The sequence below is a fragment of the Cricetulus griseus genome, chromosome 4, assembly GCF_003668045.3.
Source record: "Cricetulus griseus strain 17A/GY chromosome 4, alternate assembly CriGri-PICRH-1.0, whole genome shotgun sequence".
Taxonomy (NCBI): Eukaryota; Metazoa; Chordata; class Mammalia; order Rodentia; family Cricetidae; genus Cricetulus; species Cricetulus griseus.
The window spans coordinates 163,505,359-163,521,765 of NC_048597.1; the positions used below are offsets into that span (position 1 = coordinate 163,505,359).

General features: G+C 39.0%; 1 protein-coding gene across 1 annotated transcript in view; it reads left to right on the plus strand.

Moving 5' to 3' along the window:
* Positions 1-16,407, plus strand: part of Arhgap20 (Rho GTPase activating protein 20) — an 82,079-nt gene that overhangs the window by 59,302 nt on the left and 6,370 nt on the right. Inside the window, exons 10-13 of the mRNA XM_027415108.2 lie at positions 4,683-4,861; positions 10,088-10,249; positions 13,366-13,475; positions 15,758-15,947. Coding sequence (XP_027270909.1) covers positions 4,683-4,861; positions 10,088-10,249; positions 13,366-13,475; positions 15,758-15,947 — 641 coding nt within the window. The remainder of the gene's footprint in view (positions 1-4,682; positions 4,862-10,087; positions 10,250-13,365; positions 13,476-15,757; positions 15,948-16,407) is intronic.

Sequence of the window (16,407 nt, forward strand, 5' to 3'; positions counted from 1 at the left end):
TCTCATAATGGATGGTTGTGAGCCACCATGTGGTTGCTGGGAATTGAACTCAGGACCTCTGGAAGAACAGCCAGTTCTCTTAACCTCTGAGCCATCTCTCCAGCCCAGGATTTGAAGTTTTTGATGTAATCATAGATGTTGAATGCAAATGTTCTTATCTATAATGGAATTTTTATATCCCATCCTAAAACATTTCACACAGCTAAGTTTTGGTAAATACTAATGCCATTACAAAAGTATATAACTTTAATTGTGCATATTTCTCTCTTGAATGGCATCTGTAGAATTTTATTAGATTCTTCTCGACAGTTGCCTCTTAGCATTTCATTGCAAATTAATCACCTCAGTCACATAGTTAAATGGATTTTGAAATGTGGAAATGTCCTTTGCTCTTGCATCAAAGGTTAGTTTTTAAAAAGAAGGAAGAATAAATACCACTGGAATCAGGGTGAGCTTAGAAAGTAACTGCTGCATATTAACTTGAGAATGGCTTTTTTGTGATAGTTTTATATCTAAACATTAGTCTGCTTATGGTTTTAGATCAGAGCCAGGTGTGCTGGTGCACATCTGTAATCCCAGAACTCTGGATGCTGAGGCAGGAGAATTACAATTTAAGAACATTATAGAAAAACATCTACATATTCTACACATAAGATTGTTGGCCTGTGTGAAGACATGTCACCAAATAATTTCTCCCTGGAACTTAGCGATTTATTGAATACTTCCTTAACTCAGTCAGTAGTTGAGCTTCATCAGACTACATGCAGCACTGCAAAGCACAGAGCAGTGGGAATGAATCCATGCCTAGTTCTCAGTCCCCGCCATAGCTGTCCCACTGTCTGCACCCATTAATATGAGTTTACGTCTTGAAACAGACCGCCTTCTACCATAACTGTTGCCGTACTGTCAGTATTCTCACTGCTTCTGTTGCCGTCTTTAATGTGTAGCCAGCATGCCACTATGGAAATTGTTTTCAGTACCAATAGCTTCACTGTGATACAGAAAATATGATCATATGATTGCATCACATTCCTTCCCACCTTCTGGGGCCCAAATCCTCACTAACGCAAATCAGAATTTAAGAGGAAACTGGAGTGTAAGGCAGGATTGGTTCCAGTCCAAGGCAAGCCTGGACTACAGAGTACAACACCACGTCAAACAAAACAATACTTAGTCTTCACTCCTTCTCACATTCATATCAGCCTAGCACCCTGACCTATACTCTTATAGCATATATTGTCAGTATATATAATTGGCCCATATGTAGCCAGTACACATGATGTAACTTATTATTCTGTGTCTCTTTAATCCATACAATTCCAATTCTTGAATTTCTTAGTCCTAGGAAGTAGCTATATTACCATGGTCTCTCGTGTATAACATAATATTTTATTTCTAAGGTTAATGAGGAGATAACAAAAGAAGATAATTTCTTCCTGTAATAGTTTATGCTTCCGGGATAAAGAAAGCCATAATTAGACACATGAAACTCCTTATCTGCATTTCTGAGAGAGGCCTCCTCTAGTTAAGGAAAATATCCCCTTCTTAGGAAACTGAGGTAGGAGTGTTAAGAATTCAAGTCCAGCGTGGACTATGTATCATGAGATTGTGTTGCCCCTGCCCACCTCAAAGGGAGTGGAAGTTGGTTAAATTGGCCCTAGACACTTAGACAAATTATGAAAACTTGTAAATTTTAAGTTTACTTATATTGAGTTCATATTGTAGAAGAACCTTTTTAAAAGTCTATTCTCAAAGCAGTAAAAAAACTAAAGTTAAAACATAATTGAAAATCAAAGATTAAACCAGGCATACGCCTTTAAACCCAGAACTCGGGAGGCAGAGGCAGGCAGATCTCTGTGAGTTGGAGGCCAGTCTGGTCTCCAGAGTGAGTGCCAGGATAGGCTCCAAGGCTACATAGAGAAACCCTGTCTCAAAAAACCAAAAAAAGTCTAGTCTCAAAGCAGTAAAAAACTAAAGTTAAAACATAACTGAAAATCAAAGATTAAATATATGATCCCTGAGACTTGCTCTAGACTCCAATGAGCAGCTCTACTGTATTGGAAGTTTCTACATATAAACATTAAAATTATCTGAGCTCAAAATCCAAATGTCACTTCTAACAAACCTTTGTCCCTTCAAGCAGGTCATTACCCCCCACCCTTTGCCTCTTTATCTGTACCCTGTGTGATTAGACTGTGAGAACATTCATCCCAACTCTTTTGTTCAGTGTCAGGAACAAAACAGAAGTTAAATGAAGATTTAATGGCTTAGTCACACCTAGAATGGAGACACTGGGGTGAGCAGTTTGGGTGGAAAGTAGGGTCTCTGGGTGTGGTCTGAAGGATCTGTCCATACTCCAGCCTAGACTGAAGCAGTGGTACTGCAGGCCCCTTTCTCCATCTGCTCAGATCCAGGGCTACCCTGATGGTGAACCGAGTTTATAGAGGATAATAAACACAGGACGCCTTTGTAACCTGTTAGTCCTGCTGTCCTGCATGTGAATGCGCTACTCCAGGGGAAAAGACTGTATGAGTTAATGTTTTTAGTATTGAGTTTTATAATGTAAACAGGAAAAGAATCTAGGGAAGCTGCAATTACAGTCAGTTCATTCTATATTTATGTTGCCCTGGTGTTTTTTTTTTAAAATGGCAATAGCATCTTTTGTCATCAGCCTTCGATCATTTTTTTTTCCCTCAGTCCTAGGGAACCCGAAGTCTTACACTAAATGTTATGCACAGCAAACAGGATGACTGTCACTGAAAATGTTTAGGTACATGACTCAATTTTGACTTTATCCTCTATCTACATAGGACAATTGGGTCTGTAAAAGAAGGTGATAGAACATTTCTCAAGTCTGTGAAAGCTAAAAATCAAATTGACAGTTTTAGAATAGGTAAAAATGTACAAACCAGATAGAAAACTACTCAACATGAATGTTAGCATTCATTCTTCTACAGACATTTGTACAGGTTGATAGGCAAATTCCTTCCTAGATTTAAGGAAGGAGTTGGTTTCCTTTTCTGATTTTCTATGTTTTGTTTTTGTTTGGAACAGAAGTTAGAAAGATCAAAGCAGGAAGTGAGGACTATAGTTGGGCAGGGTAATGATATTGTTTTATGTCTGCATATTCCTGACAGTTGTTAAGCCCATGGAAAGTGGATACAAGAGATGTTCTCTGCCAGGAAGAGCCTGGTATCATGATAGCTTTAACAGAGAGCCCACAATCATGCCCTGGGCAAATTCTTGCTCAAAATTAGCTTAGTATTCCTCTCAATAGGCCTTTGACAGATAACATCTTTTTCTATTAAAGTTAAGGAAATGTGAAAGTCTAAATGGGTGTGTGAAGCAGCAATTTGAAGTAGGCTCCTGACTCCATTGTCAAGAGCACTTCATACCTCATTGCATTTCCTATTTGCAGTAGCATAAGGAAGATAAGTATGGGTGTGATGGTCCATAGTCAGGTAGCTGTTCAGTAAAATGTTGCTCACTTGTTCATCATTCCACAATTTGACTTGTTTCATATTTGGTTTAAGTAGATTATTCTGAAAAAAAAAAAGAAGTTACAACAGGTTCTTTGAAATTGGATACTGCTGACCATGTCTTCTTGGATTATCTGCTGCCCATATTCAGTTATTAGGTGGTGTTGGCCAGCAGAACATCAAGTATGAATAGAAATTCAATAAGCAGGAGTTCAGTGACCAGTTCCCTGTGCTCTTCCTGGAGTCGGGCAGTGAATAAGTGTGAAGGGTTGCAAGCTTTTTTGAGCCTGCATCATGAATGCTTGTTTTAGGTATTATCCAGAGATATGAGCAGATTTTACCTGGGGCATTTGGGGCTCCCACTCTGCTTTTTTCCTTTCTGGTACTCACCTTTACCAGTCACTGGCTATGGCTGCCTCTGTCTTAAATCCCTAGGTCTTTCAGCCAACCCGAACAGGTCTGTCTCCATATGTTTCCACCCTACCACCCTGGGGGCCTGCTGGGTCTCACTAGCCTGCATCCATGCTGCCTTAAACACTCTCTTTGAAATTGTGTACTATAAAAGATACATTGGAAAATTTGCAGTTATCAAGAAGGAGAACAAATGTAAGACATTAGCTTCCTGTCTTTGTTCCCAGTTGAATGAGACATCCAATCACAAAACATTTGCTTTTTGAAACAGAATAAAAATGACTCCTCTTCCTTATCCCTTATTCCCCCTCTGTCTTGTCCTCCCCTTCCCTATCCTGTCCTTTTTCTCACTTTGTAATTGTAACCCAATTCACTCTTCAGCTTTTTTATATGCCTGTCTTGTCTTTAAAGTTTCTAAATATAGTGTTGATGTAAAGTACTTTCTGCTTTAAGTTATAGCTCAAGGAGAGAGGAAGTTTTTTGTTTGTTTGTTTGTTTCTTGTAGAATGTTACTCCACCACTGAACTACATCTCCAGCCTAAGAAATGCAACTTCTCTATATTTTAAATTTTAGTGTCAAAACTCAAGTCAGCAATCCAGTGATCCACCCCATGAATGGATAGAAGAAGCCAATTCTTTCTTAATTTGCCAAATGTTTATACTAGATTTTCATAGCTAACATTGTGAGTAACAAGGGACCCCCATAAATACTTCTCTGAGATAGGGTGATGAATAAGCAGACTGTAGAAATAAGACTGAGTGAATCACAAGTTTTCCTCCTGATCTTCTCAGATTCTGGCCAGAAGACATTTAAGAGGAGGCGCTCTATCATCAACTGGGCTTTCTGGCGGGGTTCCAGCACTCACCTAGACAACCTGCCCATGTCACCAACATCCCCTATGCCAGGACAGCTCTTTGGAGTTTCTTTACCAGATATTTGTGAGAATGACAATCTGCCAAAACCTATCTTGGTAAGTGTCCTTTGGGTCTATAAACCAGTAGGAAAAGAAGTTAGTGAAGGGGAAATGCTGCAGGGTAATTCTGTCTCCAACATGGAAAGTTCATAAACACCCCCTGGCTTTAGCTAAGAATCTCTACCCTTGCTTCAAAACTTAAAAGTCAGATTTAATCATTACAGAATCTTGAGGGAGATGTAGTGAGAAGAGACAATGCAGTCCTCTTGTTTCAGGATAGCAATAGAAACCCACTCAAATAAATCAGTTTGATAGGTCGTCAGAAAATGCACAGATCCATTCTCCAACTCTGTTGTTTGGAAAGCATCATCCTATTACTTTTTAAAGTTTTATACACGGGTTTCTCTATATCTCGTATGTTTAACATCAAGATATATTCTCTGGTATTTAGTTGTTTGTAAATAGAATGAGACAAAAATAACTGCTGAGTTTGAATTACCTCCAATTGATAGACAAAATAGTCACTACTGGTCAGGAACACCTGAGGCCTGGGGACTGTTCACTGCAGATCCCATCCTGGCATGAGCCAGCCAACCCAGAGACAGTCAAGGCACTGGTACCAGTCCTGCCTCCATCCACAGGAAGAGGAGAGACATCAGATTATTGGACCAGTTGGCACCCAGCGGAAGGGAACCTTGGTCCCATACCAACCAGGAGAGGAAGAAACTCCTTATACACCCACGGGAAAAAGGGATGGGAAGAAATAGTAATAGACACTAGGAGAAATAGACTCATCGACCAAAGAAAACCTTTAGGAAATATGGGACACTGTGAAAATACCAAACCTAAGAATAATGGCAATAGAAGAAGGTGAAGAAACCCAACTCAGAGGTGCAGAAAACATATTCAACAAAATCATAGAAGATTCCTCAACCTAGAGAAAGACATGCCAATGAAAATACAAGAAGCTTACAGAACACCAAGTAGAGTGGACCACAAAAAAGTCTCCTTGCCACATAGTAATCAAAACCCCAAACATACAGAATAAAGAAAGAATATTAAGAGCACCAAAGGAAAAAGGTCAAGTAACATATAAAGGCAAACCTATCAGAATTACACCTGACTTCTCCATGGAAACTCTTAAAGCCAGAAGGTCCTGGATAGCTATTCTACCTACACTAAGAGGCCATGGATGCCAGCCCAGACTTCTACACCCAGCCAAGTTTTCAATCAATATAGATGGAGAAAACAAGATATTCCATGACAAAACCAGATTTAAAACATACATATCCACCAATCCAGCCCTACAGAAAGTTCTGGAAGGAAAGTTCCAATCCAAGGAAGTTAACTACAACCAGAAAAACATAGGCAATACATAATCCCACTTTACCAACAGCCAAAAGAAAAATGGGGTGGGGGGAAATCCACACACAATTCCACCAGCACCACTAAATCCAAAAAAAAAAAAAATAAGAATGAACAATCAATGGTCATTAATATCCCTCAATAGTAATGGTCGGTTTTTTTTATTTTTTTAAATATTAATGGTCTTAACTTGCCTATAAAAAGACACAGGCTAGCAGAATGAATAAAAAGACAGAATCCATCCTTCTGTTGCATACAAGAAACACACCTCAACTTCAAAGACAGTAACTAAGAGTCAAGGGTTAGGAAAAGATTTTCCAATCAAATGGACCCAAGAAACAAGCTAGGTTAGCAATCCTAATATCTAACAAATTAGACTTTAAACTAAAATCAATCAAAAGAGATGAAGGAGGTCACTTCCTAACCATCACAGTAGAAACCCATCAAGATGAAGCCACAATTCTGAACATCTGTGCCCCAAATACAAAGGCATCTACATTCCCAAAAGAAACATTACTAAAACTAAAACCACACACACTTATAGTGGGAGATGTCAACACCCCACTCTCACCACTAGACAGGAACACCAGAGAGAAACTTAATAAAGAAACAAAGAAATTAATAGAAGTTATGGCCCAATTGGGTTTAACAGACATCTATAGAACATTCCATCCAAATAGAAAACAATATACCTTCTTCTTAGAGCCACATTGAACCTTCTCTAAAATCGACCACATATTGGGCATCATAGCAAAACTCAACAGGTACAAAAAAATTAAAATAACCCTCTGTATCTTATCAGACCACCATGCTTAAAGTTAGAATTCAACAACAACACAAATGGCAGAAAACCTACAAACTCATGTAAATTGAATAATGCCCAATTGCTTCATTCCTGGGTCGAGTAACAAATAAAGAAATTAAAGATTTCCTAGAATTCAACGAGAATGAGAACACAACATACCCGAACTATGGGACACTTTGAAAGCAGTGCTATGAGGAAAGTTCTAAGCACTAAGTGCCCACATGAAGAAACTTGAAAATAGTCACACTAGAGAATTAACAGCATAACTGAAAACTCTAGAACACAAAGAAGCCAATGCACCCTGGAGGAGTAGACACCAGGAAATAATCAAATTGAGGGCTGAAATCAATAAAGTAGAAACTAGGAAAACAATACAAAGACTCAATGTAATGAAGACTTGGTTCTTCAAAAAAATCAACAAGATAGACAAACCTTTATCCAAACATACCAAATGGCAGAGAGTGAAGATGCAAATTAATAAAATCAGAAATGAAAAGGGGGACATTACAACAGACACTGAGGAAATCCAGAGAATCATCAGGTCATACTTCGAAGATTGTATTGGTCAAAATTCAAAAATGTAAAGTAAATGGAAAATCTTCTGGATAGATTTCACTTACCAAAATTAAATCAAGAACAGATAAGCAACTTAAATAGACCTATAACACCTAATGAAATAGAAGCAGTCATCAAAAATATCGCAACCAAAAGAAGCCCAGGGCCACATGACTTCAGTGCAGAAATCTACCAGAAATTCAAATAACAGCTAATACCAATTCTCCTCAAAGTATTCCACACAATAGAAGCAGAAGGGTCATTGCCAAACTCTTTTTGCAAGGCTTCAATAACCTTGGTACCTAATCCACACAAAGACACAACTAAGAAAGAGAACTACAGACCAATATCCCTCATGAACAGTGATGCAAAAATACTCAATAAAATATTGGCAAATCAAATCCAAGAACACATCAGAGAAATCATCCACCATGATCAAGTAGGCTTCATCCCAGGGATGCAAGGATGGTTCAACATAGGAAAATCCATCAATGTAATCCATCACATAAACAGACTGAGAAAGAAAAGCCACATGATTATCTCACTAGATGCTGAAAAAGCCTTAGACAAAATCCAGCACCACTTCATGATAAAGGTCTTGGAATGATCAGGGATAACAGGAATATACATAAACATAATAAAAGCAATATACAGCAAGCCAACAGCCAATATCAAAATAAATGGAGAGAAAATCAACACAATTCCTTTAAAATTAAAGGACAAGACAAGGCTATTCACTCTCTCCATACCTCTTCAATATTATCCTTGAAGTTCTAGCAATAAGACAACAAAGAGATCAAGGGGATACAAATTGGAAAGAAAGAAGTCAAACTTTCACTATTTGCAGATGATATGATAGTCTACATAAGTGACCCAAAAAACTCTACCAGGGAACTCCTACAGCTGATAAACACCTTCACCAAAGTGGCAGGATACAAGATTAACTAGAAAGAATCAGTAACCCTCCTATATACAGATGATAAACGTGCTGCCAATGAAATCAGAGAAACATCACCCTTCACAATTGCCATAAACAACATAAAACATCTTGGGGGTAACGCTAACCAAAAAAGTGAAAGACTTGTACTGTAAGAATTTTGAGTCTTTAAAGAAATAAATTAAAGAAAATACCAGAAAATGGAAGGATTCTCCCATGTTCTTGGATAGGCAGGGTCAACATAGTAAAAATGGCAATCTTTCCAAAAGCAATCTACAGATTCAATGCAATCCCCATCAAATTCCCAGCACAATTCTTCACAGACCTTGAAAGAACAATACTCAACTTTATATGGAGAAACTAAAGACCCAGGATAACCAAAACAACCCTGTACAATAAAGGAACTTCCAGGGGCATCACCAGCCCTGACTTCAAGCTCTATTATAGAGCTATAGTCCTGAAAACAGCTTGGTATTGGCACAAAAATACACAGATAGACCAATGGAATCAAATTAAAAACCCTGATATGGACCCACACACCTACAAACACATTTTTGAAAAAGAAGCTAAAATTATACAATGGAAAAAAGAAAGCATCTTCAACAAATGGCGCTGGCATAAATGGATGCTGACATGTAGAAGACTGCAGATAGATCCATTTCTATCACCATGCACAAAACTTAAGTCCAAATGGACCAAAGACCCCAACATAAATCCAGCCACACTGAACCTCTTAGAAGTGAAGGTAGGTGGTACCCTCCAACGAATTGGTACAGGAGACTGCTTCATGAACATAACACCAGTAGCACAGACACTGAGATCAACAATTGATAAATGGGACCTCCTGAAACTGAGAAGCTTCTGTAAGGCAAAGGACACAGTCAACAAGACAAAAACGGCAGCCCACAGAATGGGAAAAGATATTCACCAACCCCACATCTGACAGAGGGCTGATCTCCAAAATATACAATGAACTCAAGAAGCTAGTCTCCAAAACACAAACTAATCCAATTAAAAAGTGGGGTATAGAACTAAATAGACAATTCACAGTCCACTCCATTGCATTCCAGAATCTCATGCTTTGTTTTACATCCATAAAGACCAGGTACTATGACAGATGTTTTATTATCATGTTTTACTGATGATTAACAGTAAGTTATCATCATCACTTTTACTATATAAATTCCAAAGTAAACTCAGACCCTAGGCCAGATTGCACAGGAAATCCGGGGCATAACTCACTTCCTGATCTCATGGGTTGTTTGTCTCCACACACCATTGTCTTCTATATGGGATGCAGAAGACATACAGATAGAAAGCAAAGTTGGAGAACACTGAAAACCTATTTTCTGAAACAGTTAAGACTACATTCTTATTAACCATAGTCACCAGGCTATACAACAAAGCTCACTTTTTCTTGGACCAGGTTCTATCTCCCTGGCCTCTGGTTATAGCCACTCTATGTTCTAAAACACCATTTGAATCCTTCTAGCCATCCATCCAGCTCCAGTCCTTCAGTGCGCACACTCTGGCCTTCTGGCAGCCACTGAAGGCCAGTACCTGCTCCTGTGCTCGTATGTGTAAAGCACCAATCTCGTTTATCTCTTTTGCTTCCTCATAGGACATGCTTTCCTTCCTTAACCAAAAAGGCCCTCTCACAAAAGGCATCTTCAGGCAGTCGGCCAATGTGAAGTCCTGCAGAGAGTTAAAAGAGAAACTGAATTCTGGGATTGAAGTCCACCTTGACTGTGAATCCATCTTTGTGATCGCATCTGTGCTAAAGGTAAAGAAATTCAACTCTGTACCCTAGACTTAGCTCCTGATGCAGAACACATTCCATTGTTAGCACCATTTCTGTTTGCAAGGAATCATGATAGATGTAGAATCAATAGAGTGTTAAAAATATTTCTACAAAGCCAACATTGGTCTTTGAAAGCTACACCAGTAGTGTGACACACCAGATAGGCTATCATTTTCTCCTCACAATAGTCAGCTCATTACCACCCCAGGCACAAAAGCAAAGGTCAGTTAAACTGTGTAACATAATCAGAACCCACAGAGGACACTTACCACAAAAATATGCTTCTTTTCTGAGTTCCTCCCTCTCTGCATTCCTAATGAAGACAGAGCTTTCAAAACTGAGCTTGTAGTAAACCTTTGAAAAGAGTTTTATATGTTTCCCATAATAAAGAGGCATTAGCCTTAACTAAAACAGGATTTGATGATACCTCCTAAAATTCCATCTATTCCTGTAACTCCTAATGCACACTAATAGGAGAGCAGGGATGGCTGGGTCTTTTGACTTTTGCTATAGTTAGAAAGTTCTAATGTATTCTCTTCCTCATGTTCTTAGACATGCCTATCATTTTTGAAAAGAAACAAGAACTGAGCTGTGAGCAGAGCTTTTGAGCACAGCAACAATCTCTGCAGACCTACCTCAGACTTCCATTCTCCAAAGAGCCTAGATTCACTGGGCCCTGGGTAGAGAATAAGGTCCTGAAGCTTTGGAAAATATGGTGGCCATGGCTTGTTTTGCCCTGCCCCAGCTGAGTGGCCAGTGGCTGATAGAGTCAGCACCATGGCTTGGGAGAGCCCATGTTGTTTCTTGGTGGGCTGTGTCTAAATTTTGCCATGGGCTTTAGCAGAAACAAATGCTACTCTGGAGAATGAGCTAAGGCTATCGATCTCTCAAGCAGGCATTTTTTTTTTAATCATCCTTCAGTCCCAGGATAATTCAGATACATGGTATATCAAAAACAAATATGTACCATCAGTTCTTCCATAGAAATGGGTTCTCTCTCTCTCTCTCTCTCTCTCTCTCTCTCTCTCTCTCTCTCTCTCTCTCTCTCTCTCTTTCTCTCTCTCCTTAATGTAGGCAGGCTCAGCCTGCACTGTAGAAAAACATTCTACAATACTGTCTACTTCATGCCACCACACTTCTTAAAATCCTTTCCTAAATTGAGACTATTCCAAAGAAGTATGGCTTTAACTGAGTTGTGCTTCAACTTGTAGGAATATTTTCTGTGTAAAAGGAGCAAAAGACAAAAATCACCACAATTGAAGACTCTGGTGAAATGAATTCCATATAACTGAAGTCTCATTATTGTGTTTTTTCTTCCCATCTACTTCAGCTGGTTTTAGGGAAGAAGATAAAGCTGGAGACTTTTCTTTCTTCTGTACCTACTTTTGCTTAAATTTAACTTCAAACTGTGATTGAACAAAAATTGCTCAAGATAGTAGGACTCTGGCCCTTCCTACCTCAAGGGATGTTCATCTGTCCACTGTCCTCCCTATGTGAACCAGAAAGCCCTGTTGGCTTAGGCTCTAGTTTTGAAGGAAGGGGTTTCACTGAACACTGCAAATCCCTCACTGTAATTTAGAGTCGACTCCCATCCTCCTCAGCTGTGATATCTGCATTTCATAGCATGTTGTTCCAGCTGTCTAGAGTGCATTGCCACACTGCAAGTTATCTTTCAAGCATGGGTTTAAGAGTTAATGATGTTTTTCTTTAAGGCTGATCATAAGTGGCTTTTTCACTGAGATTTAAAAAGAAATCTCTAATCGCCAAACTCATTTTTGAAATAACAGATTTTACCCCAACTCTGCAGTGCCACAACCCAAAGTGATCTAGAGGCAGCTTTTGTGGAGCTGTATTTGAGTGACAAGTGTCTAGGTGCATTTATACTTGAATAAAATCCAAGGAAGGCAGAAGCAATCAATCTTTCTTAACCCCCAAAAGTGAAAAGAAGAAAATGAAGTAGGCAGCACAGCTACACAGTTTGTAAAATTATCTTGACATCTGGTTACAGTTGATTGGCTTCCCTGGACCCCTATTAATAGTTCAGATGACACATTTATCACCGATCAGTAACAGCCTTTGCTGTGATGACTTACACTTTACATTGTCATATGCAAAGCAGGTGAGGGTCTGTTCCTGCCCCAAGGGAACCCATAAGCAGTGAGCAAGAGTCCCACATAATTGGCTAATTCATCCTAATACATTATCAGAGCTTCTGTGATACAGGAACATCAAGTTGTCTATTGGCTTTTAAAAGCTGCAGAGATGGTGATCACAACTTTAAAATGTCTCATTTCAGACTTTTACCTGTCTCTGTGGTGTAAACAGGAACTTGTGAAGATAGCCAGCCTCCTCACTAAACTGAGCTCTCCCTGCCTAATGTTGACTGGGTGGAGATCAGACTTCAAGCTTAACCTTTTAGAGCCCTTCCAAAAGAGACACAGGCAGGTGGTCCAGAACCAATGCTCTGCAAGGTACACCCCTCTCCACCAATGGTCTTAACAGAAAAGATAATATGGATATTTACTATACATGAGACACATAGTGCTGACCCTAGCTCCTGGAGCCCAGCTATTGGATGGCTTTCTTCCCTCAAGTACATAACTGCCTTCCCATGGGGTATAAACAATAAGACACTTTGATGTCATTGTGTACCAAAACTGGAATATAATGTTCTAAGATCATAGCCACTTCCTTGATTCATTTCTATATCCCAAGTACATCAACTAGTACACGGCAATTGTGAATAAGATATAGAGGGGTGGGAAGAATGATTGCCAAATTACAAACCTCACAAATAACTTGGTACATTTCTTTGAACTCGCTAACTTAAAGTGGAGGGAAGGATTTGAGATGGTGTGCTATGATAACCCACCACGTTAGCTTGTTAAAATGTCTATAGGCCAGATGCTTCCGCTGAATAAAGTGCCTTCTATTTTTTCAACAGTAGTCCAGAATTGATTACCAGTCTGTCCCTAGAAAAATGTCAACTCACACTTTTCCACATGCACAGCTCAGTGTAGTCAGTCGACAGGGTTGTTTTTCAACATGTATTTTGCATGAGAATGATTCAAATGTTTGTTTTGTTTTTCCCCATCTAGGATTTTCTGAGAAATATACCAGAAAGTATTTTCTCATCAGATCTGTATGATCACTGGGTCTGTGTAATGGATCAAGGAAATGATGAAGAAAAAATTAATATAATTCAAAGGTAATGATTTTGAGTCTGAAAAAAATACTTTAAAATACTTGCATGTTGTAAGCTTTTCTAGTAAAATAATGGCAGTTATCAGATACATGGGGTACAAGATTACAGTTATACATTTGCTACTTCTGTTGTCACTGCTTTCTCTGATTTTAAAAATTACATTGTGTGTGTATGTGTGTCTGTGTTGTGTGTAACTTGCAGAAATCACTTCTCTCCTTCCACCATATGTAGGTCCTAGGGATCAAACTCAAGTCATCAGCCTTGCCAGAAAGAACCCCAACCAGCTGAGCCATTTCAATAGCCCCTAAGTTTTTTTTTTTATTTCCTTATCTTTTTTAGTGCTGGGGATTGAACACGGGGCCTTGTGCATACAAGGCAAGCACTCTACCACTGAACCACAACCCAAGCCTTTTCTCCCCAATCTTATGAACATGAAATAATTATATTGTGTGCCTCTAGTTATCTGAATCTGGTAGGAGCTGAAATTCATTCATCCATTGGATGCTGGATCTTCATTTAGGGCAAATATCTACCTTACTAGATGACTCTGTATATTCATTTGGTGACTAGAGTCATGCAGAGAACGAAAACTATTCCCTTCTCTCCAGGAAGCCAAAAGTCTCGTAGAATAGATAGGTAAAAGCAGATGCATATAGCAGTATAACCATTGCTATAAAAAAAAGTATCTGGTGAGTATGATGAAAGTACCATAGAAAGGCAGTTAACTCCTTGAGAATTAGCAAAGGAGATTTACAGAGTCTCAGACTTATTATAAAGAATATAATGTTTGAGACAAGTGTGGTGGCTCATACCTGTACTCTCAACACTTAGGAGACTGAAGCATGAGCATTACTACCAAGTTGCACGTTAGCCTTGGCTACAGTGTGAGAATCAAAAAGCAAAAACAAAAACAAAAAACACTGTAATATCTAAAGTTAGATTCCTTGTAGAATCCATCATTTCATGTTCCCAAATATTTCCGGCATTGTAAGAGAATAGGTATAAAGTATACATTAGAAAAGTGTAATATTCTAGTTTATAAAAAGCTTGGATGACAAATATCATTTGTTTAGTTTTAATGTGAAATTATGACACTCATGCAAATGAGATAAACGAAAGGTTTTGTTTAGGTTAACTCATGACAGTACCTGTGAGATGTTCCCATACAACCCACTCACCACAGAGTACAGAACACCCCCACTTTTATTAACAGAGTCAGAACTGCTGATATGAATTTACAGATAGACACAAATTTGGCTTTCCTTCTGGACCAAGGATGCTGATCAGTCCTTCTGTCAGAAGTTAATTCCATTGACCAAGTGCTGGGTGCACTGCTATCATAGAAGTGTAGCCCAAAGGCTTAATGCCCATATACAATTAGACAATCTGAAAGCATGTGTTAGATGCTTCATTTCCTACTGAATATACCCAGTCATCCTCTGGTTGGTTTCAGGGTCTTTGATTTGGAGTCACTATCATCCTATTATACTGAAGAAAGACCTCTGCTATTTGGGTAACAGGTGTCAAAATACCATTTTTTTCCCTCAAGTTGTAGGTTCTTATAGAAAAAGTAATACACATGGGGGGAGAGAGAGGAGTGAGAGACAGTGTGTGTGTGTGTGTGTGTGTGTGTGTGTGTACGCGCATGCATGCATGGCATGTTCTGGATGGTAGTAAAAGTAATTTTTGGTGAGTAATCTTTAAAACGTTTTATCACTTACATAAAATGAGAACAGTGGGAAATATAATACCTTCAAGCTTGACTAACGTGAGAATGATAGGTTTGGGGCACAACTGCCTTTGGAATCTGGGTGGAAGAGCATGACTCCCAGAACAAACCCGGAAGTCTTCATGGCTAAGACTTGGATTCTCACAAGAAATAGCACTCCTGCCTTCTTGCTTGGATGCAAATGAGTGCTTCAGTCTTACCAGGGGTGCCTTTTGTAGGCTTGCTTGGGAATATTACAAAATGTTGCAGGAGTTGCCTGAGTTAAAACACATTGTACTACTTTTCTTGGAACTATAACAGGCAACATATTGCATGCATTCCTCTATGTTTTCATTGAGTTATGAAGACAAGGTGCAGAAATAATTGCCAGTGCTTACCTTCTGTCTATGTACCCCTTGCTCCACACACTGCTGCCCGTTCAGCTGAAACTCTTGTATATCTGCACTGTGCTCTTGGTTTGCCTGTTTGATCTGCATGGTTCCCCATGCAGGTAAAGTGAGGGGTGCCTGTCTTTACCAGTTTCTTAATAAAACGTCCTGCATTTTTCTGTCTTTAGGCTATTAGATCAGCTTCCCAGAGCCAATGTTGTTTTCCTAAGGTATCTGTTTGGGGTATTACACAACATTGAACAACATTCCTTATCTAATCAGATGACTGCATTTAACTTAGCAGTGTGTATCGCTCCAAGCATTCTTTGGCCTCCTACTTCCTCCAGCCCAGAACTAGAAAATGAATTTACAAAAAAGGTAATGACATTTTTTCTTTTTATGTCCTGAGTCCTCAGTTCCCCATTTTGAAACATTGGAAATTCACAGTGTGCTGAAACACAGTTTCTTAAATAGCTAAAGTAGACTTCCTTGTGTGGGTTTATTGACCTGTCTGTCCTGGTAGACTATAGCAAGGATATATATTGCAATCATATAATATATATATACATATATATATGTATATATATATCAACTGTTACTTCACTTTTCCTTTTAAGGAGGCTGAAGAGTAGGACTGATTCAGACCACAAGTGGTAAGAAAGCACTCCTTTAAAAAACCAGGGCCTTTGAGTTCAGACAAGCCAGAGTTCAGTTCTCAGCACCATCATCTGCCAGATACATGGTCCTGAGAGAAGTTCCTTACTGTGATTTCTTTTTTAATGATACAGTAAAGTTTGAGATTCCCACCCCTCTGATCGGGGGTTTGAGTACCAGTTCC